The sequence below is a fragment of the Drosophila takahashii genome, chromosome X (assembly GCF_030179915.1).
Source record: "Drosophila takahashii strain IR98-3 E-12201 chromosome X, DtakHiC1v2, whole genome shotgun sequence".
NCBI lineage: Eukaryota > Metazoa > Arthropoda > Insecta > Diptera > Drosophilidae > Drosophila > Drosophila takahashii.
This window is the reverse complement of record NC_091683.1, coordinates 3181922-3205813: the sequence shown is the minus strand read 5'-3', so window position 1 is coordinate 3205813 and position 23892 is coordinate 3181922. Positions and strand designations below refer to the sequence as shown.

The 23892-nt window shown below is 45.2% G+C and overlaps 5 protein-coding genes across 5 annotated transcripts; 2 read left to right on the top strand and 3 right to left on the bottom strand.

Moving 5' to 3' along the window:
- Window position 1: 1 nt before the first annotated feature.
- Window positions 2-781, top strand: LOC108056072 (pyridoxal phosphate phosphatase PHOSPHO2). Its single transcript, XM_017139712.3, has one exon. The coding sequence runs from the start codon at window positions 2-4 to the stop codon at window positions 779-781; it is 780 nt and encodes a 259-aa protein (XP_016995201.2).
- A 17-nt stretch (window positions 782-798) lies between these two features.
- Window positions 799-12529, bottom strand: e(y)3 (enhancer of yellow 3). The gene is made up of 12 exons (XM_017139710.3): window positions 11907-12529; window positions 8020-10231; window positions 6865-7957; window positions 6516-6808; window positions 4926-5026; window positions 4714-4869; window positions 4208-4657; window positions 3872-4147; window positions 3509-3809; window positions 2972-3158; window positions 2717-2905; window positions 799-2651 (listed from the first exon to the last, which is right to left on the bottom strand). The coding sequence occupies exons 2-12, from the start codon at window positions 10198-10200 to the stop codon at window positions 2002-2004; spliced, it is 5877 nt and encodes a 1958-aa protein (XP_016995199.2). The 5' UTR covers window positions 10201-10231; window positions 11907-12529; the 3' UTR covers window positions 799-2001.
- Window positions 12530-13426: 897 nt separating this feature from the next.
- On the top strand, window positions 13427-15519 carry Rcd-1 (Required for cell differentiation 1). The gene is made up of 5 exons (XM_017139624.3): window positions 13427-13743; window positions 13808-14182; window positions 14247-14441; window positions 14959-15050; window positions 15112-15519. The coding sequence occupies exons 1-5, from the start codon at window positions 13681-13683 to the stop codon at window positions 15278-15280; spliced, it is 894 nt and encodes a 297-aa protein (XP_016995113.1). The 5' UTR covers window positions 13427-13680; the 3' UTR covers window positions 15281-15519.
- Window positions 15520-16382: 863 nt separating this feature from the next.
- LOC108056147 (pyridoxal phosphate phosphatase PHOSPHO2) lies at window positions 16383-18442 on the bottom strand. Its single transcript, XM_017139842.3, has one exon. It carries the CDS (start codon window positions 18281-18283, stop codon window positions 17351-17353), a length of 933 nt encoding a protein of 310 aa, XP_016995331.1. The 5' UTR covers window positions 18284-18442; the 3' UTR covers window positions 16383-17350.
- A 1615-nt stretch (window positions 18443-20057) lies between these two features.
- On the bottom strand, window positions 20058-23163 carry LOC108056042 (uncharacterized). Its single transcript, XM_017139652.3, has 4 exons — window positions 22784-23163; window positions 21350-21401; window positions 20672-20817; window positions 20058-20594 (listed from the first exon to the last, which is right to left on the bottom strand). Exons 1-4 carry the CDS (start codon window positions 23009-23011, stop codon window positions 20124-20126), a joined length of 897 nt encoding a protein of 298 aa, XP_016995141.2. The 5' UTR covers window positions 23012-23163; the 3' UTR covers window positions 20058-20123.
- Between the last annotated feature and the right edge of the window lie 729 nt (window positions 23164-23892).

The following is a 23892-nucleotide window of genomic DNA, read 5'->3' as shown; positions in this document are numbered from 1 at the left end:
AATGTTGGCAATTTCGAGGAGCATCCGCTCGAGCATCCCCCTTCTTTTGGTCCTTCGACGCGGATCATCTAGCCCACCACCCCGCATCCTGGCCGCCATTGACTTTGACAAGACCATCGTGCAGCAGGACTCCTATCTGGCGGTGAGCCAACTCCTGCCCGCCAGTCAGAACAAGGAGCTGCAGCAGCTGATCCCCCGTTGCGGCTGGCTGGGCTTCATCGGCCGCGTGCTTCAGCTGCTGCACAGCGAGTACAAAGTGGACTCCGTGGCGGTGGGCAGGCGGGTGCGTCGCCTCCAGGCCGTGCCGGGCATGCTGCGAGTCCTGCGGCGCCTGGCCAGGCATTCCCGCGTCGATCTGTGCATTGTCAGCGATGCCAACTCCTTCTTCATCGGCGAGTGGCTGCGCGAGTATGCCATCGAGTGCCTCTTCGCCGGTGTCTTCACCAATCCCGCCTGCGTTCAGGCGAGCGGCGAGCTGCTGGTGCTGCCCTACGAGGAGCAGACCGACTGCGAGCTCTGCCCCGCGAATCTCTGCAAGGGCTCGGTGCTGGAGGAGCTCATCTGCAGCGGACGCTACGAACGGGTCGTCTATGTGGGCGACAGTTGCAATGATCTGTGCGCCATGCGGCAGTTGCGCAGCAGGGATGTGGCTTGCATCCGCCGGGGATTCGAGCTGCATGGCAAACTGGTCGCCCATGGAGGAGAACTAACCTGCTCGGTGCTGACTTGGCGCGATGGCCACGAACTGGAGTCGCTACTGATGCCCAAAATCGTGGCTTAGTTTAGTGTAAGGCCAGGTTATTAATGCTGCTGTTTTATTCGACTTAAAAATAAATCTTTTAGTATGTATACATAAGAATAATTTCACTTATTAGAGGACTTAAGCTTTAAATTCCATGGAAAAGTAGATTAGGTCTCTCATATCCACTTTGTGTTAAGTAGACTGAAAACTTATCCTTATCGCCTATCGCCTAGCCTAAACATAGATTATTATTCTGCGGCGGTATCAGCCTAATATTATTTCACACACGGTTTTTCTCATCCTCATCCTGATCCTCCTCCTCGCCGACTGCCAAAATTGTATCTGTTCTTGTGCTTTTTCATCTTATTGTTACAGGTAATATATGTACTAGATATATATATAGAATTTGTTTTTGCCTGCGGTGTGTGGGTTCGATTGTTGGGTATGTGTTAGCATAAATTACATTTATAATACATTCTTAGCCGTACAATTACAGAGTAGAAGAACTTGGCGGCTCCAGACCATTTTCCGCTTACGAATCTACCGAAACTAAACGACGAAAAAAAATAAACAAGCAGCTACCGCACACGAAGACACTACTTAGGCTGTGCTTAACTACGGTCTGTAGTTCTTATCAATACATATATCATACATATAAATGTTCAAAAAATTCGGCGCATTAAATTAAAAACATTCAAAATCAATAAGATAGATAGATGCACTTGTATTCAGAGGCTGAGAAATAGACGCTATTTCGATTGAAAAGTAAACGAGTAACACGGAACATTTAGCGCAACCAGGCCTCCATGGACTATCCCATTAAAAACTGAAATATATAGTCGAAATGAATTCTCTAGAAACAGAAAATGAAGTTGTGACTTAAAAGCTAGGCTATTCAACTTAAGCATCGGTCTACTTGGTGTTTTTTGGGGTGCTTGTCATGTGTGTGTTCTTTTTCATGTGGTTCGGTTTGGTTGTTAACGTTAACATTAGCAAAGTTAAGTAACATAACTATAATAGGAATATTCATATTTATGTATATAAAACATTTGCAATACGATGTACTGACAATAATAAGAATAATCATAGTATAAAAAAAAAACGTTTCTTAAATAGTTGCTGCTCCTCCTCCTTTTGCTCCTCTGTGTTTTCGCATTCATTAATACTATGCATCTGTGTGTTTTTGGGATGGGCGGCGCGTCCGGCGCTTACTATAAGTCCGTTAGAGTGCGCTTGGCACAATAACGTATGACCCCCACTCAGGCAACAACCGGCGGCGGAGCTATGCCAATGGGAGTCGTGGCAGTCGGTGCTCCACCGCCTCCTCCTGCTCCTCCTGTAGCCGCCGCTCCCGTTGCGGGCGCCGCATCCTCGATGACGCAACTGCTACTGCTGCTGCTGCTGCACTGCATCGTTGTGATATTGACCGACTGCCGCTGCCTGCTCATCGTTCCCGCAATGTTTGTCGAGTTGTTCACCGCCGTCGTCGCCTCCAAAACGGCTGCCTTTGGACTCAGTGGCGCCGCCGCTGCCGCCGGTGAGAGAGCACAATCTCCATTGGTTGTTAAACCGGGGCTCGCAATCGGACTGGCGACCATGGCTTCCGAAACGGAGGGCAGGACTGTCGCCGTAGCTGTGACTACGGTCGCCGCTGCTGCTGCTGCTATCACATTCGTCTGCTGGCGCTTGGCGGCGGGCTTGGTCCGCGCACAGGGTACACAGTACATGGCGGCATGCTCCCGCTGCTTCGTCAAGTAGTCCACTTGGTACTCATTCACCCATTTCAAGCGTTTGCTGCGCGACGCCGCCGCAGTTTTCGGTGACAGGGCGGCGGCCACCTGGGGCTGACCCTCCGGCCGAGTGGCTCCGCATCGCATGCACACACAGCAGCGTTCACAGCTCCAGCGTCCTGGGAATACACAAAATATTAGACACTCTATTCCACATTAACTGCAATAAACACTGAGCACTTACCATCCGGCACCGTTTTGAGGCCCAGGCAGTAGATGTGGTAGCCTCGGTCGCACTGCTCGCAGTAGAGCATCTTTCCTGGCCGCTGACTGCTCTTGCACTTGATGCAGCACTTGCAATCGGCGCACTGCCAGTTGTAGTTCCTCGCGCGACCCAGCATTCGCTGGGGCATCTCAATGCAGCTGGGATGGACTGTAAAATAGGATTAGATGTTAGGATTAAGATGCAAAGTAAAGCAACAAAGGGGGGATAACTTACCGCGCCTTCGGCAGCTGTAGCAGCGAATAAAGGCCTCCGGGACGTTCCTGGCATTGCGGTGCTGGCTGCGCTGGCAGACACCACAGTTGGACAGCCTGCTTCCATCCTCATCCTCGCTGCCACTCGAGGCTCCGGTTGAACTGCTACAACTCGAGCTGCTGCTAAAGTCGCTCTCATCGTCGCTGTCCTGAAATATTCAAAGAAAAAGAAATATATATATATATAAATATAGATTAGTTAAAAAGAGTATCAAAAGAAACACTCTAAACCAGACTACCTAATCTAAACTAATATAAAATTCGACCTCTAAAAAAACGGTCAGTAGCGAATTCCACCCACAACTAATTGACATAAAAATCGAAAAAAAACACGTTAATTACTGAACTAATTAGGAGCCGCGTGTGAGGGACAAATTAGAACAAAAACCGACCCCAAAGTGCCCCAAAATTCAATTTGTATTAGCCATTGTAGTTTACTAATCCGTAATGATTTTAATTTCATAGATCATAGATAATTTCTAGTCTCCCTACAACTCACCGTATCACTGCTGCTGCCATTGCCGCTGGACGCGGAGGAGTGCGACTGCGCGGAGGATGTGCTCGAGTTGCTGGCCGTGCGCACCTTATCCGTATGCTGCCTGGCCGATCTTCTGCTGCGTCGAACTGGAGCCGCCGCCGCTACCGTTTGATCGGATTTGCTCCCGCTCGCAGCAGTTGCCTCTTGTTCCTCCGCCACATCCTTTGTTTTGATTTCCTCTTCACCATTGTTGTTGTTGCCCTGGATGAGGTGCAACAGATCTTCCGGTGGCGTGTCCAGCGCCGTTTCCAGTGGATAGGCTCTGCGGGAAGAAAAAGGAATATGAGCGAGTGTTTTTAAAAACTCCTTCGTCGAAAGACTTACCTTAACTCAGCGGGATCGAACTCGCGGTAGCCCAAGGCGAACTGATCCGGCACCAATGCAAGTGGATAGGCGTAGTCCGGGTTGCGGAAGGCCTCGTCGTAGACGCGGGGTTTCAGAAGATCAGGCGGCACCGGCATATTCTCCGCTTCCGCCGCTTCCCGCACCACATTCGCCAGGGAGCGCTGTAGGCAGGTGGCGAGGGGCGCCGTCTTCGGCAGCGGCTGATTCACCGTGAATGTCTGCAGATCCATGCAGGCCTGCCGCTCGTCCTTGCGGCTGAAATATCAAGATAAAGATTAGATATGCCCGGCATCATCCCAAATATAAAACACTCACGTCTTGTTGAAGTATACGTTCCACTTGCTAGTCGAGAGCATCGCACGGTCACGCGCCTGGAGGCCACGTCCTGCGCCCACAGTCAATCCCAGAGCCTTTTGCTTGGCCTCGATCTCGCGCAAGTGCTTCAGGCGAATGTACTCCTTGTACTCCTCGTACTTGTCGTAAAAGTCGGCGTACATAATGTCCAGGATGTCGGAGGCCCACACGGCGGTAATGCCCAGGTCGCACATTCGCTCGCTGACCAGCCCCTTCTCCTGCAGCCAATTGCGCTCCTCCATGTCGACGGCGCGGCGCGGCAGATCCGGATATTTGCGCTTGAAGCTGGTGATGCCCAAATAGAGGGCCACCTGCTCCTGGATCATAAAGGTGTCGCGGTTCTTCGAAGGACAACAGCCTTTGGGCGGCGGCCAGTCGTACTCGGCAATGCTGGAAGCGCTGTAGTCCGTGCTGCAATTTAAAGTGGAGTTAGAATTCTGCTTATTCAGTTACTAGGGTGCACTTACTCTTCGGCCACGCAAATTTCCATCTTTTTCTTCTTTGGACGTTTGGCCGCGGAGCCCAGAATCGCATCGACAGATTGACCCTGGTTGGAATCGAGCATGCTTACATTGCTCACCATGGACGACTGTGACTCCTCGTTGTTGAGGAAGTCGGGTTGCCTGCGAATTGAAAAGATTATAATGCTGTTTTGGTCATTATCTAGTGGGATACTTACTTCTGCGGCGTTAGCGGAGGTTCCATTAGGCTGGCCATCGACTGACTGCTGTTGCTTAGATCCGCGCTCATGCGCGTGTCCTCCTCGAACACTTGCGGGGACTGAGTAAAAAAATGGGATTGGAAATTGGAATTAGAAACATGAATGCCAGGTTTATTCCTTATGCTAAACTAAGCCTTACGACTACATTTAATTGCCATTTCAGAAACACCTTTTGTTAAAATACAAGCAATTCTAGAGATAGGATGTCCTTCGATCTTATTCAAAGGTATTTTTGTGAAATAGCTGTTCCATTGATAAAATTAATTTTTTTGCAAATATAAATATATAAATATTTATGCATAATTATACATATGTACATATATCCTTTCTAATCCTTTTAATTTATGAAAAATCATTGCTTTTTTGCACATGTTTAAACGTGCAGCAGCGAAAACGCCGAGCGGAGTTGCCAGCTCTCAACGAAAACCACATGCAAAGCTTCGCTGAGAGAGCGAGCAGCCAATGGCGAGAGCGGGAGAGCAAGAGCGACTGCAACAGCAGAAGCAGCAGCAGGTGTGGTGAAGGTGGACTACCGCCAGCGAGCGCACACACACACAGACACATAAGCATGTCAGATTGGCGAGAGCCAAACAAAAACTTCAGCTGATTAAAATCGCAGGTGAAGCCAACAACAATCACAGCAACTGCGCTGCTCACTTCGCAGCTGCTTCTTTTTATGCTCCACCATCCCACCACCCCTCTCCCCCTCATTCGTAAGTGCAGCAGCGGCTCGCCTTGTTGTTGTTTTTGCTGCTTTTGCACTTACACTAGGCCGTTGGCAATGAATTCATTTTAATTACGACACGTTAGCCCTCAGTATGGGTGTGCTGTATGGGTATGTGGGCAAATTTACGTAATGAAACATAAACAAGAAGGCAATGTTAAATGTAATGCAAATTGTAAGCGCCAGAAGAAGCCCCAACTGTACTGACCATCTTCCCCAGATGGGGAATGCCCCATATTTGTGATAGCGAAACAACACCGGCGACTTTCTCGCCCAATTGTCTCTCGTTGCCTTCACTCGCTACTCGGTGCCCAAGAGTAACGAGTTAACAGGTCTCGTTAATGTATATTAACTATAACTAGAAGGCTTGTTCTAAATTTTAGATATTTTTTTAAATTTAATATACATTTTTTTTATCCCAGCGGTACAAGATATTTTCCGGTAACAAAATGGCTCTTAATTTTGCTCTTAACAGGCAAATAAAAGCTTTTAATACGTACTCGCCCCTCTCCACAACATTCTCGTTAGTTGATTTATAATGTCAGAGATCAGAAATAGCTCTCAGTATCCTCGGTTAAGATGTAAATGACCTGCCACTAATATCTATCTTTAAAAGTAAAAAATCTACTCTAGAAAAAATCCATTATTCAATAAAAAAAACAAATAAAAGTATTCCACCAAGTGGACACTAAATATTAAAGTTACTACAGTAGACGAGCTGAAGGTCTTAACTGCTAGAGCTCTTAATTTAGTTAGCTTTCTAGTTCTAACTTTAAGTTAGTTTAAAATTAGTACAAATAAGAAATAGGATCCCCTCCACTTACCGGACTGAACAGGCCTTTGAGCCTCTCCGGATCGGGCTGGTGCTTCAGGCCGCCAACGCAGCGCGGTCGACTCATGGCGATGGCCTTGGCCACGGCGCTTGCCCCGCGGCTCATCCGCGGCGCCCTTGGCTGCGTGTTTGGCGTCGTCGCGGCGATGCCTCCGGCGCTGGACGCTCGATCTGCCGAGGAAGAGCCTCCTCTGCTGCGGCCTCCCCTGGATCCCCGGCCACGTCCGCGTCCCCGTGGCGTTGGCGTGGCCATGGAAAGCATTGGTAACGTTGCAACGGATTCATCTGATAGAAAGTAGTAAGTTTTAGCAAAGATTTTAATTAATATTCTATCATCTCACCTCCGGAATTGTCCAACGCACTATTATAGTTATCCTCATCGTGCGAATCCGGCTGACTGCCGCCGCCGGCACTGCCACCGCTGATGCTCGAGGGTCGCGGCGAGCGCAACTGCTGGGTGGCCATGATCGAGGAGAAATCATTTGGCTGGAAGATGACATCGGGCAGAGGGTCCGATGAGGACAAAATGGTCGTTGGTGGCAGCATCGAACTGCTGCCACTGCCACCGATCACCTGCTGATGGTTGGCAGCAGCGCCCGAGGACGTCGATGAGCTGGACGAGCACATGGTCAGGTCAATCTGGGCAGTCAGGGCAAAGGACATGCTACTACTGTTATTGTTATTATTGGACTCTGCCTCTGGACTCGGCGGCTGCTGCTGCTGGGCACTACTGGCCTTGCTCTGTCGCTTCCGCGTGGACTTGGGAGTGGGCTGCTGGTTCGGACTGGCATTGTGCGTCGTCGTGCGCCGCGTGGCCCTCAGCTGGCGGTGATCGCGACTCTTGGGAGTCTCGGGAGCAGCACCAGGTAGTTCTTCATCTATCCTGGCATTTGGCCCATCGGCTACGGATGACGTTGTGCCCTTAACCGCCGCATCCGTTTGCTCTACCATATCGATGGCCAGTCGCTTGCGCAGCAACTGCACGCGTCGCGATTTTACGGCGCTGCTGGCCTCCTCCTGTGGCGTTCCAGGTTTAGGAGTAACTCCCGCAGACTCGGCGGCTGCGGATTGATTTTGGATCCTTTTCGGGCGTCCCCGCTTCTTGCCTGTGGTGGGCACAGGTGTAGCTACTATTGGAGGGAGCGGAGTGTTCGGCTGGTCAAGTGGATCCTGTACCTTAACCTCCTCTCTATCCACTTCAATCGCCGTTGCTCCTGCTCCATTCTGATCCGGCGTAGAAATCGCCTGCTGTTGTGGAAAGAGGGCATCCTCCAGGTCTGTGTTCAGGATGCGTTCGTGCTTCTGTTTGCGCGAGCGATGCGACGGCGGCAGCTGCGAATCACCGGGACTGCACTTTCTCGCAGGATCGTGACAATTCTGCGTCTGCTGGTCGTTCTCATCGTTGTCCAGACGTCTCTGTTTGCTGGGAGGGATCTGTAATATACGAAATAACATTAGTTTGTAATATATATAATAGTTAACTATTTAAAACCTACGCCACTACTGGGAGATTCGTTTTCCCCGCTGCTCGTGCGCTTCAAGTGATTCTCGTTGTTGTTCTCCAACTCCTCCAAATGCTGATCATCTTTGTGGTTGCTTTGATGATGGTTATTGAGGTGAACGACCTCCTCCTCCTCCTCCTCTTCCATGTAGGCAATCAAGGGACTGCGATCGGGTGAATCCAGGATCTCGATGGACTCGATAATGGATTGCTGTGGCGCGGAATTCCCACTGACCAAGGGTTGCTCGCCCGTTGCTCCTCCTCCAGGGGCTACTCCTCCATTGGCCATCAGGCGCTCCGTTAGCTGAGGATACTTGCTAGATTTGCTCTTGAGCGGTGGTGCAGTGGTGAAGCTTTTAGCTGGAGCTGTTAGCTGACTAAGCAGGATGTTCGAATTGGCGGCAGGCGACGAGGCAGCGGCGGCAGTTGCTCCTCCAACTGGGTCACCAGAAGCGCACTCGAGTAGCAGGTTGTTTGGATAGTTATTCGCAACATGGGCTGGCGAAGATCCTGGCGATGGAGACGATGTCAGGTCCACCATATCCACTACATTATGCTGCGGCTGCACTGGTTTCCCTGTCATTCCATTTGCAGCGGCGGAAAGAAAGATCTTGGGCTCCTTGGCCAGCGAATCATCAATCACCATGTCGTCCGAATTGCGGCGTCCTTCTTCCGCCGCCTCCGGCTCAGAGAATCCGCAGAATTCCTGACTGCTGCTGTTCGACTCGCCGCCATTTGTCATCGTGGAATTGGCTGTGGGTTTCGCCAGCTTGGAGGATACCACCACCGCTGTTAGGGGCTTCTCCTCGAGCACCGCACGCACTTTGTGCTTGGGAGAGCACAAGTTCTTGATGGTCAGCTTGGGCAAAGGCTGCTGCTGCTGCTGCGGCGGCTGCTGCTCCTCTTCCAGCAGCTCAATGGACTTGGTTTTAATCGTAAGCTTCGGTATGCTCTGTGCATTATTCAGATCGTGCGTCATAATGACCGTATGCATATCGCCACCCGTCTTGATGGTTAACTTTGGTATCTGCTGCTGGTGCTCCTCGCTGCTGCTTATGCAGCTGCTGCCGGCCAGCGTGGTCTTGATCATCAGCTTGGGCACCGTCTGCTGCATCTCCATCGCCAGCGAGGAAGACGATGACGAGGAGGAGGAGGACGAGGCAGATGAGGACGAGGCGGAGGCGGGCGACAGGCTGGACAGGTGGGCATCGTTCTTGGCGGGCAATGCTGCTCCTCCAGCTGCTGATGACTGGATAGCAGACGACGAGCAGGCTGCGGAGGAGGAACCAGAGGCAGCTGCTGGATTCTCGGGCAGCTTGATGGTCAGCTTGGGCACCACGCTACCCACGCGCCTCTCGTTCGCCGCGCGAATCGTCAGCTTTGGCACTATGTGCGGTGTGTTGCGCAGCTGTTGGCCCAAAGTGCTGGCCACGGATACTTCGTCCTCGGCGCAGGAGGAGGAGCAGGAGGAGGCATCGGGATCGGCCAAGCCTCCTTCGGCGACTCCAGCTCCTCCTCCGCTGGGCAACTGGATGCGCAGCGGCTCCACGCGCCTCTCATCGCCTCCCGCCGTCTGAGATTCATTTGGGTTTGAGTTGGGATTGGAGGAGGACGAAGAGGAGGAGTGCTTGGATAGCTTCAGGATTATACGCTCCTCACCGCCCTCTACCTCGAGCGCCGTGGCAGCCATTGCTGCTTCGCCTGCTTCTCCGGATGCTGAGCTGCTGCTGGCCGATGATGCAGATGCTCCAGTTGTGCTTGGGGCATCGTCGCACGGCGTCGTCGGCGGCGGTTGCGTCGGCGGAGGCGACGCTGTGGTGCTGGTTATATGGCCGGGCTGATTGTGATGCAGTGCCTCCTGCTGCTGTGGCTCCTGCTCCTGATCCTGCTCCTGATTCCGATCCCGATCCGCATTCAGCTGCTGATCCCGCTGGGCTGGCGACGATGTGGAGCTAACACGCTGCTCCTCCTCGCTCGAGCTGCTCGCTGTGGCCACTGGCTTGGCCGAGTTGCTACTGGTGCTAGTGGCACTGCAATTGGGCTGGGGGCGACCTGCTGCTCCTGATGATCCCGCCGTCGACGTGGCGGCTGCCGATTCTACCGCTGTTCCCGTTCCCGATTCCGATCCTGATGACGATGTCGCTGCTACCATCTGCTGCTGACGTAAATCATTCATTGCTATATTCGATTGTCCAGTGGCCGCCAGCCTGAAGGAAAGAGGAAAAATAAAATGATATTAAGATAGAAGAAAGATATTTATTATGTCTTATCTATAAGAAAAGTTCTTGAACTTGCTGAGGATCGTCATTGTTAGCAAAGCGTGAATAAATTTTATTCATTTTGCTTCAGTTTTAATAAATTCTTTAACTAATTGATTTAAGTAAATGAATTTATAGGCCGCGAAAGGATGAGAGTTGGTCTGATAACCGGATGCGAAAGAATTTTCACTGCTAAGTAATGTCAAGTAGCTTTTGACAGTACAACAGGATTGCCTAGGATTGCCAAGGATTATATTATATTATAGAGTAGTTTAAAAATGTTATGTCAAATTGATTTTGACAGTTCAACAAGATTGCCCTAGGAATGTCAGGGCCTAGGACAATAGTATAATATCAGTAAGGTCAAAAAAATGTTGACAGTTCGAAAGGATTGAACTCTGTCACAACATAGGTAAATGTCAAATAGTTTCTGACAGTTCAACAGACTTGTCAGGGCCTAGGACACTATCATAATATCAGTAAGGTCAAAAAGATTTTTTACAGTTCAAAAGATTTTGACAGAACTCCAATATAATATGGTAAATGCCAAATAGATTTTGACAGTTCGTCAGGATTGCCGTAGGATTGAATCATACTATAAAATATAGTAAATTGCCAGACAATTTGGCAACTCTACTCGAGTTTAGAGTGCAAAACTCGTTCATTAGATGTGGATATATAGTTCAATCCTATTTCTTTTCGGTATAATTGGTAAATATGGGTAAATGTCATAGTTTTTGACAGTTCGAAAGGATTGCCATAGGATTAATATTACCACAGAAGTTGGCAACTCTACCCGAGTTTAGAGTGCAAAACTCTTTCATTAGATGTGGAGATATAGTTCAATCCTATATCTGTTCGGTATCTGTATAATTGGCCCCAAGGGAGGGATTTTGTTTAGATTGAGAAGAGACAAAATGAAAAGGGGAACGACCTACTCACACATACACCTAAACACACACGCACACATTACTCTTTGGAGTCCGTTGAAAGAAGAAAATTGAATTTGAATGAAAGCCGGACAGAGTTTAGGCATCTAATTTTAGCACATGTCCAAATTATAACTCCCCTATTAGCGCACAAGATTACCCATTGCATTCCAGCGAAGTTTCCTATTTTCCCCTGCAGGCGCTCGAAAATGCCGCGAAAAACTCCGAGCGGAATAACAACAACAACACCTAATAAATAATAAGCGCTGCAAACATGCGCACACAGCTGTCGATTCGAATTCGAATGGAGAGGGGGACGGGGAGAGGGGGAGCGGGTGCAAAATACTGAGAAAGCCGCGCCGCCACGAATATGGCCTGTTTTCGGTGTGTGTTGGCAACACTGAACGCTCAACGGCTCGTATTCACCACACTGGCTTGCGAACTCACCACCGCTGTCGCCGCTGCATGGAAAAAAAAAACGCACACACATATATGTACTATATACGGGTTGTTGGCTGGCCCGTGTGTAAATGTATGTATGTATGTGCGGCCCAAAATGCAGGCATCATCTTGCATTATTATTATTTTCACGATATCTTCTGGCGGGAGCGCAATATCAACAAATATGCACTGGCTGCAGCGGCGACGCCACCACAACAACAACAATAATAACGAAGCGCGACTGGCAAACTCACCATGCGGCAAAGTCGTCGCTCAGAAGTCAGACAAAAGAAGATGGAGTAGATTTGATTTGGTTTTGCGTGCACAATTCGCGACTCATGCTCATATTTCGATGCACTTTGACTGCAGTTGCGTTTAAAGCGTTTTTCAGGCGATTTTTCACTTCATTTCGATCTGAATCGAGTGAATCGTTTCGATTTCGAAGCAGAAGCACTGAGGCAGGCAGAGGCACGCACGCACACACTCGCACACAGTGCCAGCAGCAGCGGACACACACACACACAGACGGGCACACGGCACGGCACACACACAGAGACACGGACACTCGCCGTTGCTGCCGTTTGTCCCACTTTCCGTGTATTGGTTTCGTTTCGTACACTTTTCCACGCACTTTTAACGATTCGAATTCGATGTTGGTACAACAAGACGACAACGACAACGCACTTAAAGCTCCTCCTCTCGCGGGGCAAACGTCAAAAAAATAGGTAACCAACTCGCTGGCCGCACGCACGATTCATGCGTTTCTCTGCTCGGTCTCGGTCTCAGTCTCGGCGCGCGTCGAACGTTCTTATGCATTCATTATTAAACGGTATGCTTATGTTTTTTTTCGATTCCGAGTACGAAAAGAGTACGGTCTGCTCTGAAAAAATCGTTATCGGCGTTTTTGCCCAGTTTCGCCTGGTATTTTCGCTGGCATTTTCGGTATTTAAATACTGTAGGCTTATCGATTTAGCGAGGCTGCGAACAGGGTGGCGAACTTGGGTGGGCTTACTTCCGGCGGGCTATCGATAGTGGTGCCGATGGTCTGGCAATATGTTCCATCTCTTGTTGGTGCGAACTATTAAACCAATCAATATTTTTAGAATATAATATATATATAAAATGGCCTTTCTAGAAATTACTGCACAAAACATTTTAAATATCACCGCATCTAGTTATTAAATTCTAAAAGAAACCTAATTATTTCATATGGAAACATGCCTTTGACTTTGACTTCAATTGCTCTCTATCAGACGACAGCCGTAGCACAAATACTTATATTTAATAAGAATTTTTTTAGTTTTTATTTTAAGATTATTGGAAATTTGTAAAAGCATTTTGGAAAAAATATGCATGGTTTTAAAAATATAAATGCGCTTTGTACACGAATTCATGAAAAAAGTTTAGTTCAACTGATTTACCAAACTTAGGATTCAAAAAATAACTGCCGCTAAAAAAACATATTCGATATATTTATTCTTATCCAAAAAATATCGAACTATATTTTTGGGTATTTTCGCCTGGTATTTTCGCTGGCATTTTTGGTATTTAAATACTGTGGTGGCGAACTTGGGTAAGCCAACGGGCTATCGAGAAAATGGTTTCTTTTTAATCCAAATTCACTTTTTAGCACGTTTTCTTCAAATTTCGGATCTAAATGTATTAAATTTTGAATAAAAGCTGTGTATTCATTAATTTCACTTGTAAAACCTTGTATAAAACCTGTAAATAGGCCATTAATTTAACTATCGATAGTCGCCGCTGTGTCATCGCTGTTTGCCTTGGTCCACCACTAATCTGAATCTGTGCAAGTCGCCACTTGTTTTCTTTTCCCTCTTTTTAAACTTGAACCGACACGATTTGGGTGCCAGAAAGCGACGCCACGCCATTTTGCGATTCCCCCGATTCCGTGCCGCCCGTTGAGATTACATCCCAGGCAGCAAACCGCCCGGCGAAAGTAGAGAGCAACGAAATCCGAATCATAATCCTCGCAAGCTTCTTCGCTGATTCTTCAATTCTCGCTTTGCAATGAGTGCGCAGCCCAGTCCGCTGATGAATCCCCAGCAGCAGCAGCAGAGTGAGCAGGAGAAGGTGAGCACCACAGTTTACCCCATAGTTTTCCCTGCTAATCCTAATCCTAATCCCTAATCCTTAGGTCTACCAGTGGATCAACGAGCTGGCCCATCCGGACACCCGCGAGACGGCGCTGCTGGAGCTGAGCAAGAAGCGCGAGACCGATTTGGCGCCCATGCTGTGGAACAGCTTTGGTACCGCCTGCGCGCTGCTCCAGGAGATCGTCAATATATATCCCTCGATAACGCCGCCCACTCTGACGGCCCATCAGTCGAATCGCGTGTGCAACGCCCTGGCTTTGCTGCAGTGCGTCGCCTCGCATCCGGAGACGCGCACGGCCTTCCTGCAGGCCCAGATACCCCTGTACCTTTACCCCTTTCTCTCGACCACCTCGAAGACCAGGCCCTTCGAGTACCTGCGTCTCACCAGTCTGGGCGTCATTGGAGCCCTAGTTAAGGTGATAGTTCTCCTGATAAATTCTCCTTCTACTTATAAGTAATATCTGTAATTACCCCCCACAGACCGACGAACAGGAGGTGATCACCTTCCTGCTGACCACCGAGATCGTGCCCTTGTGCCTCAGCATCATGGACAGCGGCTCGGAGCTGAGCAAGACCGTGGCCACTTTCATTATCCAGAAGATCTTGCTCGACGAGTCCGGTTTGTCGTACATCTGCCAGACCTACGAACGCTTCTCGCATGTGGCCATCACCTTGGTAGGTATCCTGGTTATTTGAGACCTTAAATAGGTTTTATCTAGAGCCCTGCATGAATGGATTCAATGAATTATTTTGAATTTGTTGTTTTATATGAATGAATTAATTAGAATTTCGAGTTTAATAGAATTGAATGAATTTGAATTTTGAGTTTGATAGAATTGAATGAATGAATGCCATGAATTCCCAAATAATTTAAAGGACAATTTCTTTTGAAGAAGAAAGGGCCATAATTTTGTGATTAAATCTGCCTGAATTTTATTTACTAAGCAGTTAACTTTGATTTGTTTAAAAATTTCCACTTTTTGTTCTCAAAAGAAAGCACAAAAAAATCTGGCAAATTCAAAAAATTCATAAAAATTATTCATTCATTCAATTCCAAATGAATTAGAATAACATTCAATTTATTTCACATAGAATTGAATTAAACAAATCAGAAATTTCATGGCATACTATGATAAAACCAATATTGAATGATTCTCGCAGGTCTCTAATTCTAACATCCTTTGATTTGCAGGGCAAAATGGTCATCCAGCTGTCGAAGGACCCGTGTGCTCGCCTCCTGAAGCATGTGGTGCGTTGCTATCTGCGCCTCTCGGACAACACTCGGTATTTATAAACTTAATAGGGATTTTTCTGGAAGATTAAACTAATAACTCTTCCCTTTTAGCGCTCGCAAAGCCTTGGGCCAGTGCCTGCCGGACCAACTGCGCGACGGGACCTTCGCTCTGTGCCTGCAGGACGACAAGTCCACCAAGCAGTGGCTGCAGATGCTGCTCAAGAACCTCGAGCTGGGCGTCACACCGCAGCAGATCGGCATGTCGCCGCTGGGCTCTTAGATAGCTAAAGCTGCACCACTTCCAAGTATTGCCAAGGCAATCCAACAATCCAACATCCAACTGGTTAGCTGCCCGACCGAATAATATATTTAATAAGCTTGCACAAGATTGATTGCCTGTGTCTAACCTAAGCAGAGCTGTAATATAATAACTAAACATAAACAAAGTACCGATAAAGTAATGTTAATACTAAGTTTGTCACTGATACTGATAGCAAATAAAGAACCTCAAGCAGACGACGATGGGGTATTCAAAGAGTTCCATCAGAGTTTTACGTTTTTCATTGAAGATTATTATTTATTTGTATAAAGAACTTATGTTTTAACATGTAAAAACAATTATTGAGAGATTTATGATGGGCTATTTCAAGTTCCATTTCAATAATGATTATTTTTAAGCAATAATTAAAATCATAAATATAATACAAAATAATTATTAGTATAAAAATCATAATTATAATATGAAAATAAAAAATAATGGTTCTTTTTGAGGAATATTATTAAAATTATGAATCAAAAATATAGAGTTGTAGATTAATATATAAGAAAATAATCATAAGGATTATTTTTGATCAATATAAAAATCGTAAATATAATACAAAATAATTATTAGTACAAAAATCATAATTATAATATGAAAATAAAAAAAATGGTTATTTTTGAGGAATATTATTAAAATTATGAATCAAAAATATTGAGTTGTAGAATAAATATAAAAAATAATCATTATTCCTGGGAAAAAAATCTAGAATAATGATTATTTTTGAGCAACAATGTTTTTTTTTTGAGAAATACTATTTAAATCGTGAATGAAATATTTTTAGTTGTTCGTATTCCTGAGCGAAAAAATATAATTCTAAAATAATGTTAGAAAATCAAATTTCTAACATCTAAAAAAAAACCTGTAATGACAGATTTATGATGTATACCTTGAAAATTCGGTTGGCACTGTAAACAAATCGCCCGTAAGTGCGCAGAATGCATCTCCTCGCTGCCTCTCGCTCGCACTGGGTAGTGCCATCTCGCTCTAGGTCGCGCTGCAATGCACATTCCACCCAATAAACCCAAAAGCAAACCCAAACCGAAATAAAAAGCCAATCGAGTGCAGTAACGGCAAAACACACATTCAAATGCATATAATATGGACACTCATATACAGCTTGCGATAATATCATTTCAATTACAACAAGTTACAATATACACATACACAAATGGAATATAAACATTAACAGCCGCCGGCCAAAATTGACTCCTTGAAACGACGGCCGACCTCTGAAAATTGTACTCTTCCTTGCAGGCTAAAGTCCTGGCACACAGAGAATCTTACTTAATCTTAGCTCTAAAAAGGGGTGCGAAAGGGGGAAAAGGGGCAGGCGGAGCGGTTTAAATAATAAAAAAAGACCAGACCACATGAGTGAACTTCCATGATGTGGGGCTAAGACCTTCACGAGTACTTTTCTGGTCACTGGCATCGCAGAACCGTAACGTTTTAGCATCGGGGCATCAGTGAAAAACCGTAAAAATCTAGATTTTTTTGATGGCCCCTTTGCTCTAAAGAATTCGCGTTTATTCTTCGTTCGCCCAGTATTGACAAACAATTTGGTGTTGAAAAATCGTAAAAATCTAGACTTTTCAACAAAATCCCCCTGTCGGCTCTAAAGAATTCGCGTTTCTTCTTTCGCCTAGCATTGACAAATAATTTTGTGTTGAAAAATCGTAAAAATCTAGACTTTTCAACGAAATCTTCCTTTTGCTCTAAAGAATTCGCGTGCTTGTTTCTTCACGAATTCATTTAGCGCCTAAGGTGATTCGAAGACATCGGTTTGTATGCAAAACACTGGGTCAAACTTAATAATTTAAGCCAACTTGGTTGGGATAAAATGAGTGTTATTTATCCTTAAACCAAGTTCGCTGGGAAACGAATGTTGGGCCTATGTTTTTGCATATAATCCAATGTCTAAAGATTCATAAACGGGTAATACTAGGCTGTTGTTCTGAAGAATTCGCGGTAGGTAGTTTACTACGGTTGTGCAATGGCCAGCTGTTCCATCTGTTACTCCTGAAGGTCTCTCTAATTCGGCGACTTGGTTGACCCGGGGGCCACAGCCGAGGCTCGTCGAGCGGCCAACTCCGGCGTGTCCATGGGCTCGCCATCCTCCGCATCCCCCAGCAGTTGCGGAGTCTTCAGCTGCGGCAGGGCCAGCATCTGGTCCATCAGATCAAAGCCGCTCTTCCAAATAATCAACTGGGCGCGCAGCTTTAACTTGCTGCGATTGCGCAACAGGTGCTTCTCCATGGCGAAACCCTTGCGGGCGCAGGCAAAATCGCAGGCTCGCTGCCTCAGCACCGGGCATATATCATTGTTGCCATCGCCCACATAGAAGACATGGTCGTAGCGGATGCTCCGCCGCAGATCCTGCTCGATGACAAAGTGCTCGAGGACGCGACCCTTGCAGAGATTGCTGGCGCTCAGCTTGCAGTCGGATTGCTGGTGATGGGCTCGCACCAGGAGCCTTCCCTCCGCATCGAATTCCGCCGGATTGGTGAAGATGGCCACGAAGCAGTCGGCCAGATTATGGGCCCTCAGCCATTCCTCAATGAAAACGCTATTCGAGTCACTGATGATGATCAGGTCGTAGTGGAGGCGCTTGGCCAGGTGCTTAATCAACCGCACGAAACCAGGAACCTCGGGAATCCCACGGATGGTGTCCCGTATCCGCGACTCCGGCACCTGTTGCTCGTGCAGCAGGCGAAACACCTCGGCCATGTACTCCGTCCAGCAGTCGTTCTCCATCAGCTCGTTGGCCCGCTGGCTGGTCACCTCCGTGGGCAGCAGGTCCCGCACCACGGTGTCCGTGTTCTGCGAGACGATCGTGTGGTCGAAGTCGAAGGCCGCCAGGCGACGGCGCTGCTGCTTCTGCAGCCTGCAGCTGGCCACGGCCGCTGCCACCGCGGGGGTGGCGGGGGCGGTTGCGGGGGTGGTGGTGCTCGGCTTCGAGGTCATTTCAGTGGGCGGCAGCAGTGGGCGTCGGGCTCCACGAGAGAGAGCTCCGCGGAGCGAGGGTCGAGTTGCTTCTGGGACTGGTAACACTAGGCGTATGCGCGATTTTTGCCAGTAAATGTCGTTTATACGGGAATTTTGTTGTTGGTGTATCGATAGCAGTGGAGGTGGACTCGCATCTGTTCGATAGTTTTGTGGGTGGGAATTGGGAATATTTCGGAAATATTCAGGGTATTCCCTAAACTATTAAATTGTTGAAAGTTTCAACTTGAAACAGTAAATTTCAGGAATTTAGGGAACGACCCAAAATGCTGTTATTTGTTGAAATTTAAAATTTCACGGAACTTAAGACATGTAAAATTTCATTTATTATTGCTAGTTACTCAGGGTATTCCCTAAACTGTTAAATTGTTGAAAATTCAACAGTAAATATCAGCAATTCAAAAAATAACACTTCCAGTTTTTTGCTATACGCTATATTATCCTATTTTAACATTGCGACTTGTCACCAAAACCTCTTCCTTTGTTTTTAAATTCGATTTAATTATATTTGTCATTCTGTATTTTCAATAATTATTAATTAATGTAAAAATGTTGGTCATAAATTTGATTATCCGTTGTGACTAGCGCAGTAATTTATAAGTTATACAACTTGTAGCGTTAGCAAGCCAAACAATAAATAATAAAAATATAATAAGGAAAGGACCCAAAATGGATCCTGTTGAATTTTCAAACAGCTGTTATTTGTTGCAAAATGTCGCGGAATTTAAAACATCTAAAATTTGATTTATGATTGCTAGTTACTGTTTAAAAATGTGTTGTTTTTGTGTTTTGGAAATATCGATGTCTGAAGGCAACTATCGGCGTGTGGCACACCGCTATATGTTAAGAGCAGCGATTGTTAACAGAAATGTTAGGATGCATTTGGCGCGCGGTTTTAAATGATGAATAATTATTGTAAATAAATAAACTTAATATAAACAATAATTATACAATTTGCATGTTTTATTAGTTGTAATTATTTTAAATATCGCTAGCTACTTAGTATAGGAATTTTTCTACAATTCCCTTAAACAATAAAAACAGTAAACCGGAAATCCAAGACTAGAAATAAAAAAGAAGAGCCCATTAAGGCATAACTGAAAATGTTTCATAAATTTCACCACTTTTATGTTATTTCTAGTTTTCAGTTCGAATAAACATTTCGGTGCTTCTGGTTCTCGGGGGAATTCCTAAAATTTGGGGGCCACCAGCGGCCGAGTGTGGTCCAGGTTCACCACATGTAAGCCATTAAACTGTAATAACAATAACCAATGACCGAAGGCAATTGCCCGGAATTATCGCCCACTAGGGATAGTGCTGGTCATTAAATATAACGCCACCATTAAGTCAGTCAAACAATGGAAATGCACCATGTATATATTCCTTTGAAGGTGATTTAAACAGATATTATACACGAATTTGCCATTGAGGAAGCCGGAAAATTACGAGGTAAATATGCCATAAAATGGTTGCCCTACAAACATTATAACTTTTAAAAAAATAAGGTCCTATATTATCAATAATTTGATTGGTCTAAAAAAGGTAAGGAAAATTCTTGATCTTATAGATTTTCTTGAATCTTATGACAGTATAAATAAATTAAAAATCCAATTGAAAATTCTACAAAAGCCAAAATAAAGCATACAATACAATTCTCACGTATTTAGCATTGATTTCGATACGAAGATCGTTTCGTTTCCTTCCTTTGATTGCCGTCTATTTATAAAGGCGAATTTCCTGTTTATATTTTTTATAATACATTTATTTATTCGATACAATAGCGAGGCCAGCTCCATATGTCCTATGGCACCTGTAGCCGCTGGCGATTGGGATTCGGATTGGGATTCTGATTACTATGGGAACTCGTACTCCGAACTGGCTTTGAACTCGGACCCGCTCCGCCAGCGGAATCCGTGCTGTCGCTCTGGGCCTCCACCAGCTTCACATGGGCGATGGTCTGGCCGAAGAGCTTCTGCCGGAAACTGGGCCTCTTGGGCGGCCCCCCTCGATGTATTCCGATCTCCTGATGACTCTGATGATGATGATGCTCCTGATCCCTCTCCCCGGAGCGCTCCTTGTGCCGATGGCGTCGCTGCTTCTTGCGGTGCTCCCCATTCGGCAGCAGTTCGTTCACATAGTGCAGAGTGCTGGAGGCACTGCCCGTGGAATCCGTGGAGTGACCATGATGCGAATGCGAGTGCTTCGCATGGCGGGCATGCTTCTCCTCCAGCTCGATCTTGTTCTTCAGGGCCACCTCCTCGATGTGCCGCTCCTGCAAAAATGTAAGAGCATCTCAGGCTCGCTGCTTGGGCAGTTGGAGTATAGAGTATAGAGTATAGAATGTCCTACAAACATGGCCCGCCGGTGCTTGTCCCTTTTGGCTAGAACGGCCACCCAGGCGCCGTAGGAGAGCATGATGCCCGCCGGCACGAGGACGCCGGCCAGCGAGTTCTCCGACTTCCGAACGCAGGCGTGGTAGACGGCCAGGAAGAGCACTGCAGAGGAGGAAGGATGGGGGTATATTGAATGGGTTTCTTAGGGGTAACTACCCGGCATTATAGATCCACCAACTAACTGGATTTATTTAAAAGAAAACAATTTTTTTGGAACACTGCATTGCTTTGGGCACACGTCTATTCTTCTTTGTGCCGCTGTACTTTTTTAAATAAATCCAGTTAGTTAGTGGAAAAAGAACAACATCTCTCTTTTCAGTCAAGAAAACTTAACTTGAGATATTTAGAGAATCAGTAATACTTTTTGTATGTTTTATATATTTTACTGTAGAATTTGAAAAATAATGAAAATAATTATAAAACATTTTAAATTGACCGACAAAAAACATCGATTTTCTTTTTACTTAAATACATGATTCCAAATTCGAATAGCACATAAATCGCACCAATTAAAAAAATTGTAATGGAATATGTAAATAAAAATATGTTAAAGCTTAAAACCTACTTTTATTTTGTGAATGCTAATTAGTGTTAGAAAAGTTCGCTTTATAGCAAAAATCCAGAAGAAACGTACCCAGAAAACAGACGATCACAGCCACCAGGCGTCCATTAGCTTTTCGTTCCTCCTGGAAAAGGACATAAAATATATATAAGGACATCACCAATTGAGTCACTCGCAGAATCGGAAACAGTATCAGAATTTTCAGGGCTCCTTCTCTTTCTGTTTTTGTGAGTGATGCCATAAAACAATTGTTTACAATTCCCACGTTCCATGCATATAGACGCTTATACAAAAGAGAAAAACAATGGACTCGCAACCACAGACTCTACAGTAGATATTAAAGAATATTAAAAAATACCCCAAAAAATATTACATTTAAAATTAAATTAATTAAAGGGAAGCATAGTATGACTTTGATTTTGGCAATTCAAACATTAATATATATATAATTGCACACAGGAATTCCAGAAGGGAAACCCAATACAAGTTTGATTATCTTACACTTCATAAAATGCCGTGATTTACACAAACATCCAGAGCTTTTGTGTATCTGGGAGATGGGTGTTGATTTCGTTTATGTTCTTGGTTGATTTTATAAAATGTTTTGGTTGGAAAAGCTTGGAATGCTTTTGCAAAAATTCCAAATCGTTTAGATTTTATTAAAACCAAATTGTCAGAGTCGTCAATCTCGATATCCACTGTATGTGAAAAAGATCTAAAGCAAAGCTAGGGGAACATTTCTGGTTTTATGTCTGACACATTCAGCTGGTAATGACGGCGCCACAATGATGGCGTCGTGCGAATCTCGGAAAAACTGCGGATCCAAATCCAAACCATCCCATAATGACGTGCTCGTAAATCAAGGTGTTTCCGATGAGTCACAAGAGAGAAATTTCCATAGTGCCTCTTTTTACACCGATTCAGTGTCATATTTTAAAAAAATTAACTGAAAACTATATTTTAAAAATATTTTAAAGACTAAGACTAAGACATTTTAACTAAAAAAGCGCACGTTTTCAAACTATTAAAGAATGGGGAAATTTTAGGAAAATTAAGTTTCTGCAGGAAAACATGTTATCGAAAAGTAAATTCTTAGGATTATTTTCAAAATCATCTACATTTTTTAAATATTTCAAAGGCTACCTATAAATTTTAAAAAAAATCGTGTACATTTTCAAACTATTGAAGACTTGGAAAATTTAAGGGAAATTCAGTATCTGTCTTTGAATTTTTAGAATTATTTCCAAAAACATCTATACTCCTAACTTTTTTAAGGTCAAGGGCCTACCTATAAATTATTTCCGAAAACTCGTACATTTTGAAACTATTGAAGTCTAGTTTTCGAAAAATACAATTTTAAAAGTATTTCGAAAATCATCTACATTTTTTAAAAATATATATCGGGCTACCTAAAAATTATTTCCAAAAACTCGTACATTTTTGGACTACAGAATTCTGGGGAAATTAAAGGATAATGCTTAAAAAATTCCCTTTAACCGAACTTACGCGCGACTTGAGGTCGAGGATTTCGTTGAGGTTCTCCTGGATTATCTCCTCATCCGACATGGACGTTATGCTCTTCCTGGCCACCAATGCGGTGAGTCCGTCCGGGGATTTGGGCACTGCAGGATTGGGATTGGGGTTCACCGTGACCGCACCCGATCCTCGCGGCATTGCGGTGGGAAATTTCGGCTCCGACTGGCGATTTGGGGCGATTTGGGTCGCGGCGGCCATGGCGAAACTTTACGGCGGAATATAAATGGCTTACTAGTTTACGGTTTTGAATTTAATGGGCTGCGAAAACGGGAAATAAAAAAAAAAGGAATTGTTTTGGTTTGATTTGGAAATTATTGCAATTGAGTATGGAATGGAGATCGCGGCCGGTCAGCGATCAGAAATCGAGTGAGGAGCGAAATGCCTGGTTTGGGGCCAAACCTCCTCGTTTTTCGACATCGGGCGCCGAACATTTGTTGTTGAGTATTCGAATTTCGAATCGAGTCGAATCGAATCGAACCCAAATCGAAATGCAAAAACAATACGGCTGGGATTGTTGTTTATTTACACTGCAGTAAATAATTCTTATGTGTGTGGTGTGCTGTGCCCCAAGTTCATATCGTATGGATGCCTATACACATAGGCACCGAATCCCACCGACAGAAATATGCAGCAATTAAATTGTTTATTTTTATGCAAAAGTTTCGCAGCTCGTGTGCATTTAAAAAATCGAATATCGATACGAACGGTGAATATTATTGAATATTTAAAACTCTAAATAAATCTAGCTCTGCCATTTATTTAGGCTGCCTTTGAACTTTTTTTTGACCAGGTATTGAGTATTGCATTATCGTATCTTACATTATTTATTAGTTGATAGTGATTTCATATATTTAATCTTTAATATAGGTCCATTCTCTTTCAAAAATCCTTACATTTTGGCGCGCCCCTTAACAGGAATGTTAAATGTTAACATCTGTTTGCACTTAACATGTGAAATCCTCTTTAAAAAAATATCACGACATAAATATTCTTACTCCAAACTATCGATACATTGATATTTACCCATCTCTCTCTCCCTCCTCTCAATTTAACAGAAATGTTAATCTTACATTGGCAGA

What these genes read in the sequence shown, in the direction of transcription:
- LOC108056147 (XM_017139842.3), bottom strand. Translation starts at nt 18,283, where the DNA reads ATGACCTCGAAGCCGAGCACCACCACCCCCGCAACCGCCCCCGCCACC.
- Rcd-1 (XM_017139624.3), top strand. Translation starts at nt 13,681, where the DNA reads ATGAGTGCGCAGCCCAGTCCGCTGATGAATCCCCAGCAGCAGCAGCAG. An exon ending in TCATTGGAGCCCTAGTTAAG is followed by an intron (nt 14,183 to 14,246) that starts GTGATAGTTCTC and finishes TACCCCCCACAG; the next exon opens with ACCGACGAACAGGAGGTGAT. An exon ending in CGCATGTGGCCATCACCTTG is followed by an intron (nt 14,442 to 14,958) that starts GTAGGTATCCTG and finishes TTTGATTTGCAG; the next exon opens with GGCAAAATGGTCATCCAGCT.
- LOC108056042 (XM_017139652.3), bottom strand. Translation starts at nt 23,011, where the DNA reads ATGGCCGCCGCGACCCAAATCGCCCCAAATCGCCAGTCGGAGCCGAAA. An exon ending in TGTGATCGTCTGTTTTCTGG is followed by an intron (nt 20,818 to 21,349) that starts GTACGTTTCTTC and finishes CCTCCTCTGCAG; the next exon opens with TGCTCTTCCTGGCCGTCTAC. An exon ending in AGCACCGGCGGGCCATGTTT is followed by an intron (nt 20,595 to 20,671) that starts GTAGGACATTCT and finishes ACATTTTTGCAG; the next exon opens with GAGCGGCACATCGAGGAGGT.
- LOC108056072 (XM_017139712.3), top strand. Translation starts at nt 2, where the DNA reads ATGTTGGCAATTTCGAGGAGCATCCGCTCGAGCATCCCCCTTCTTTTG.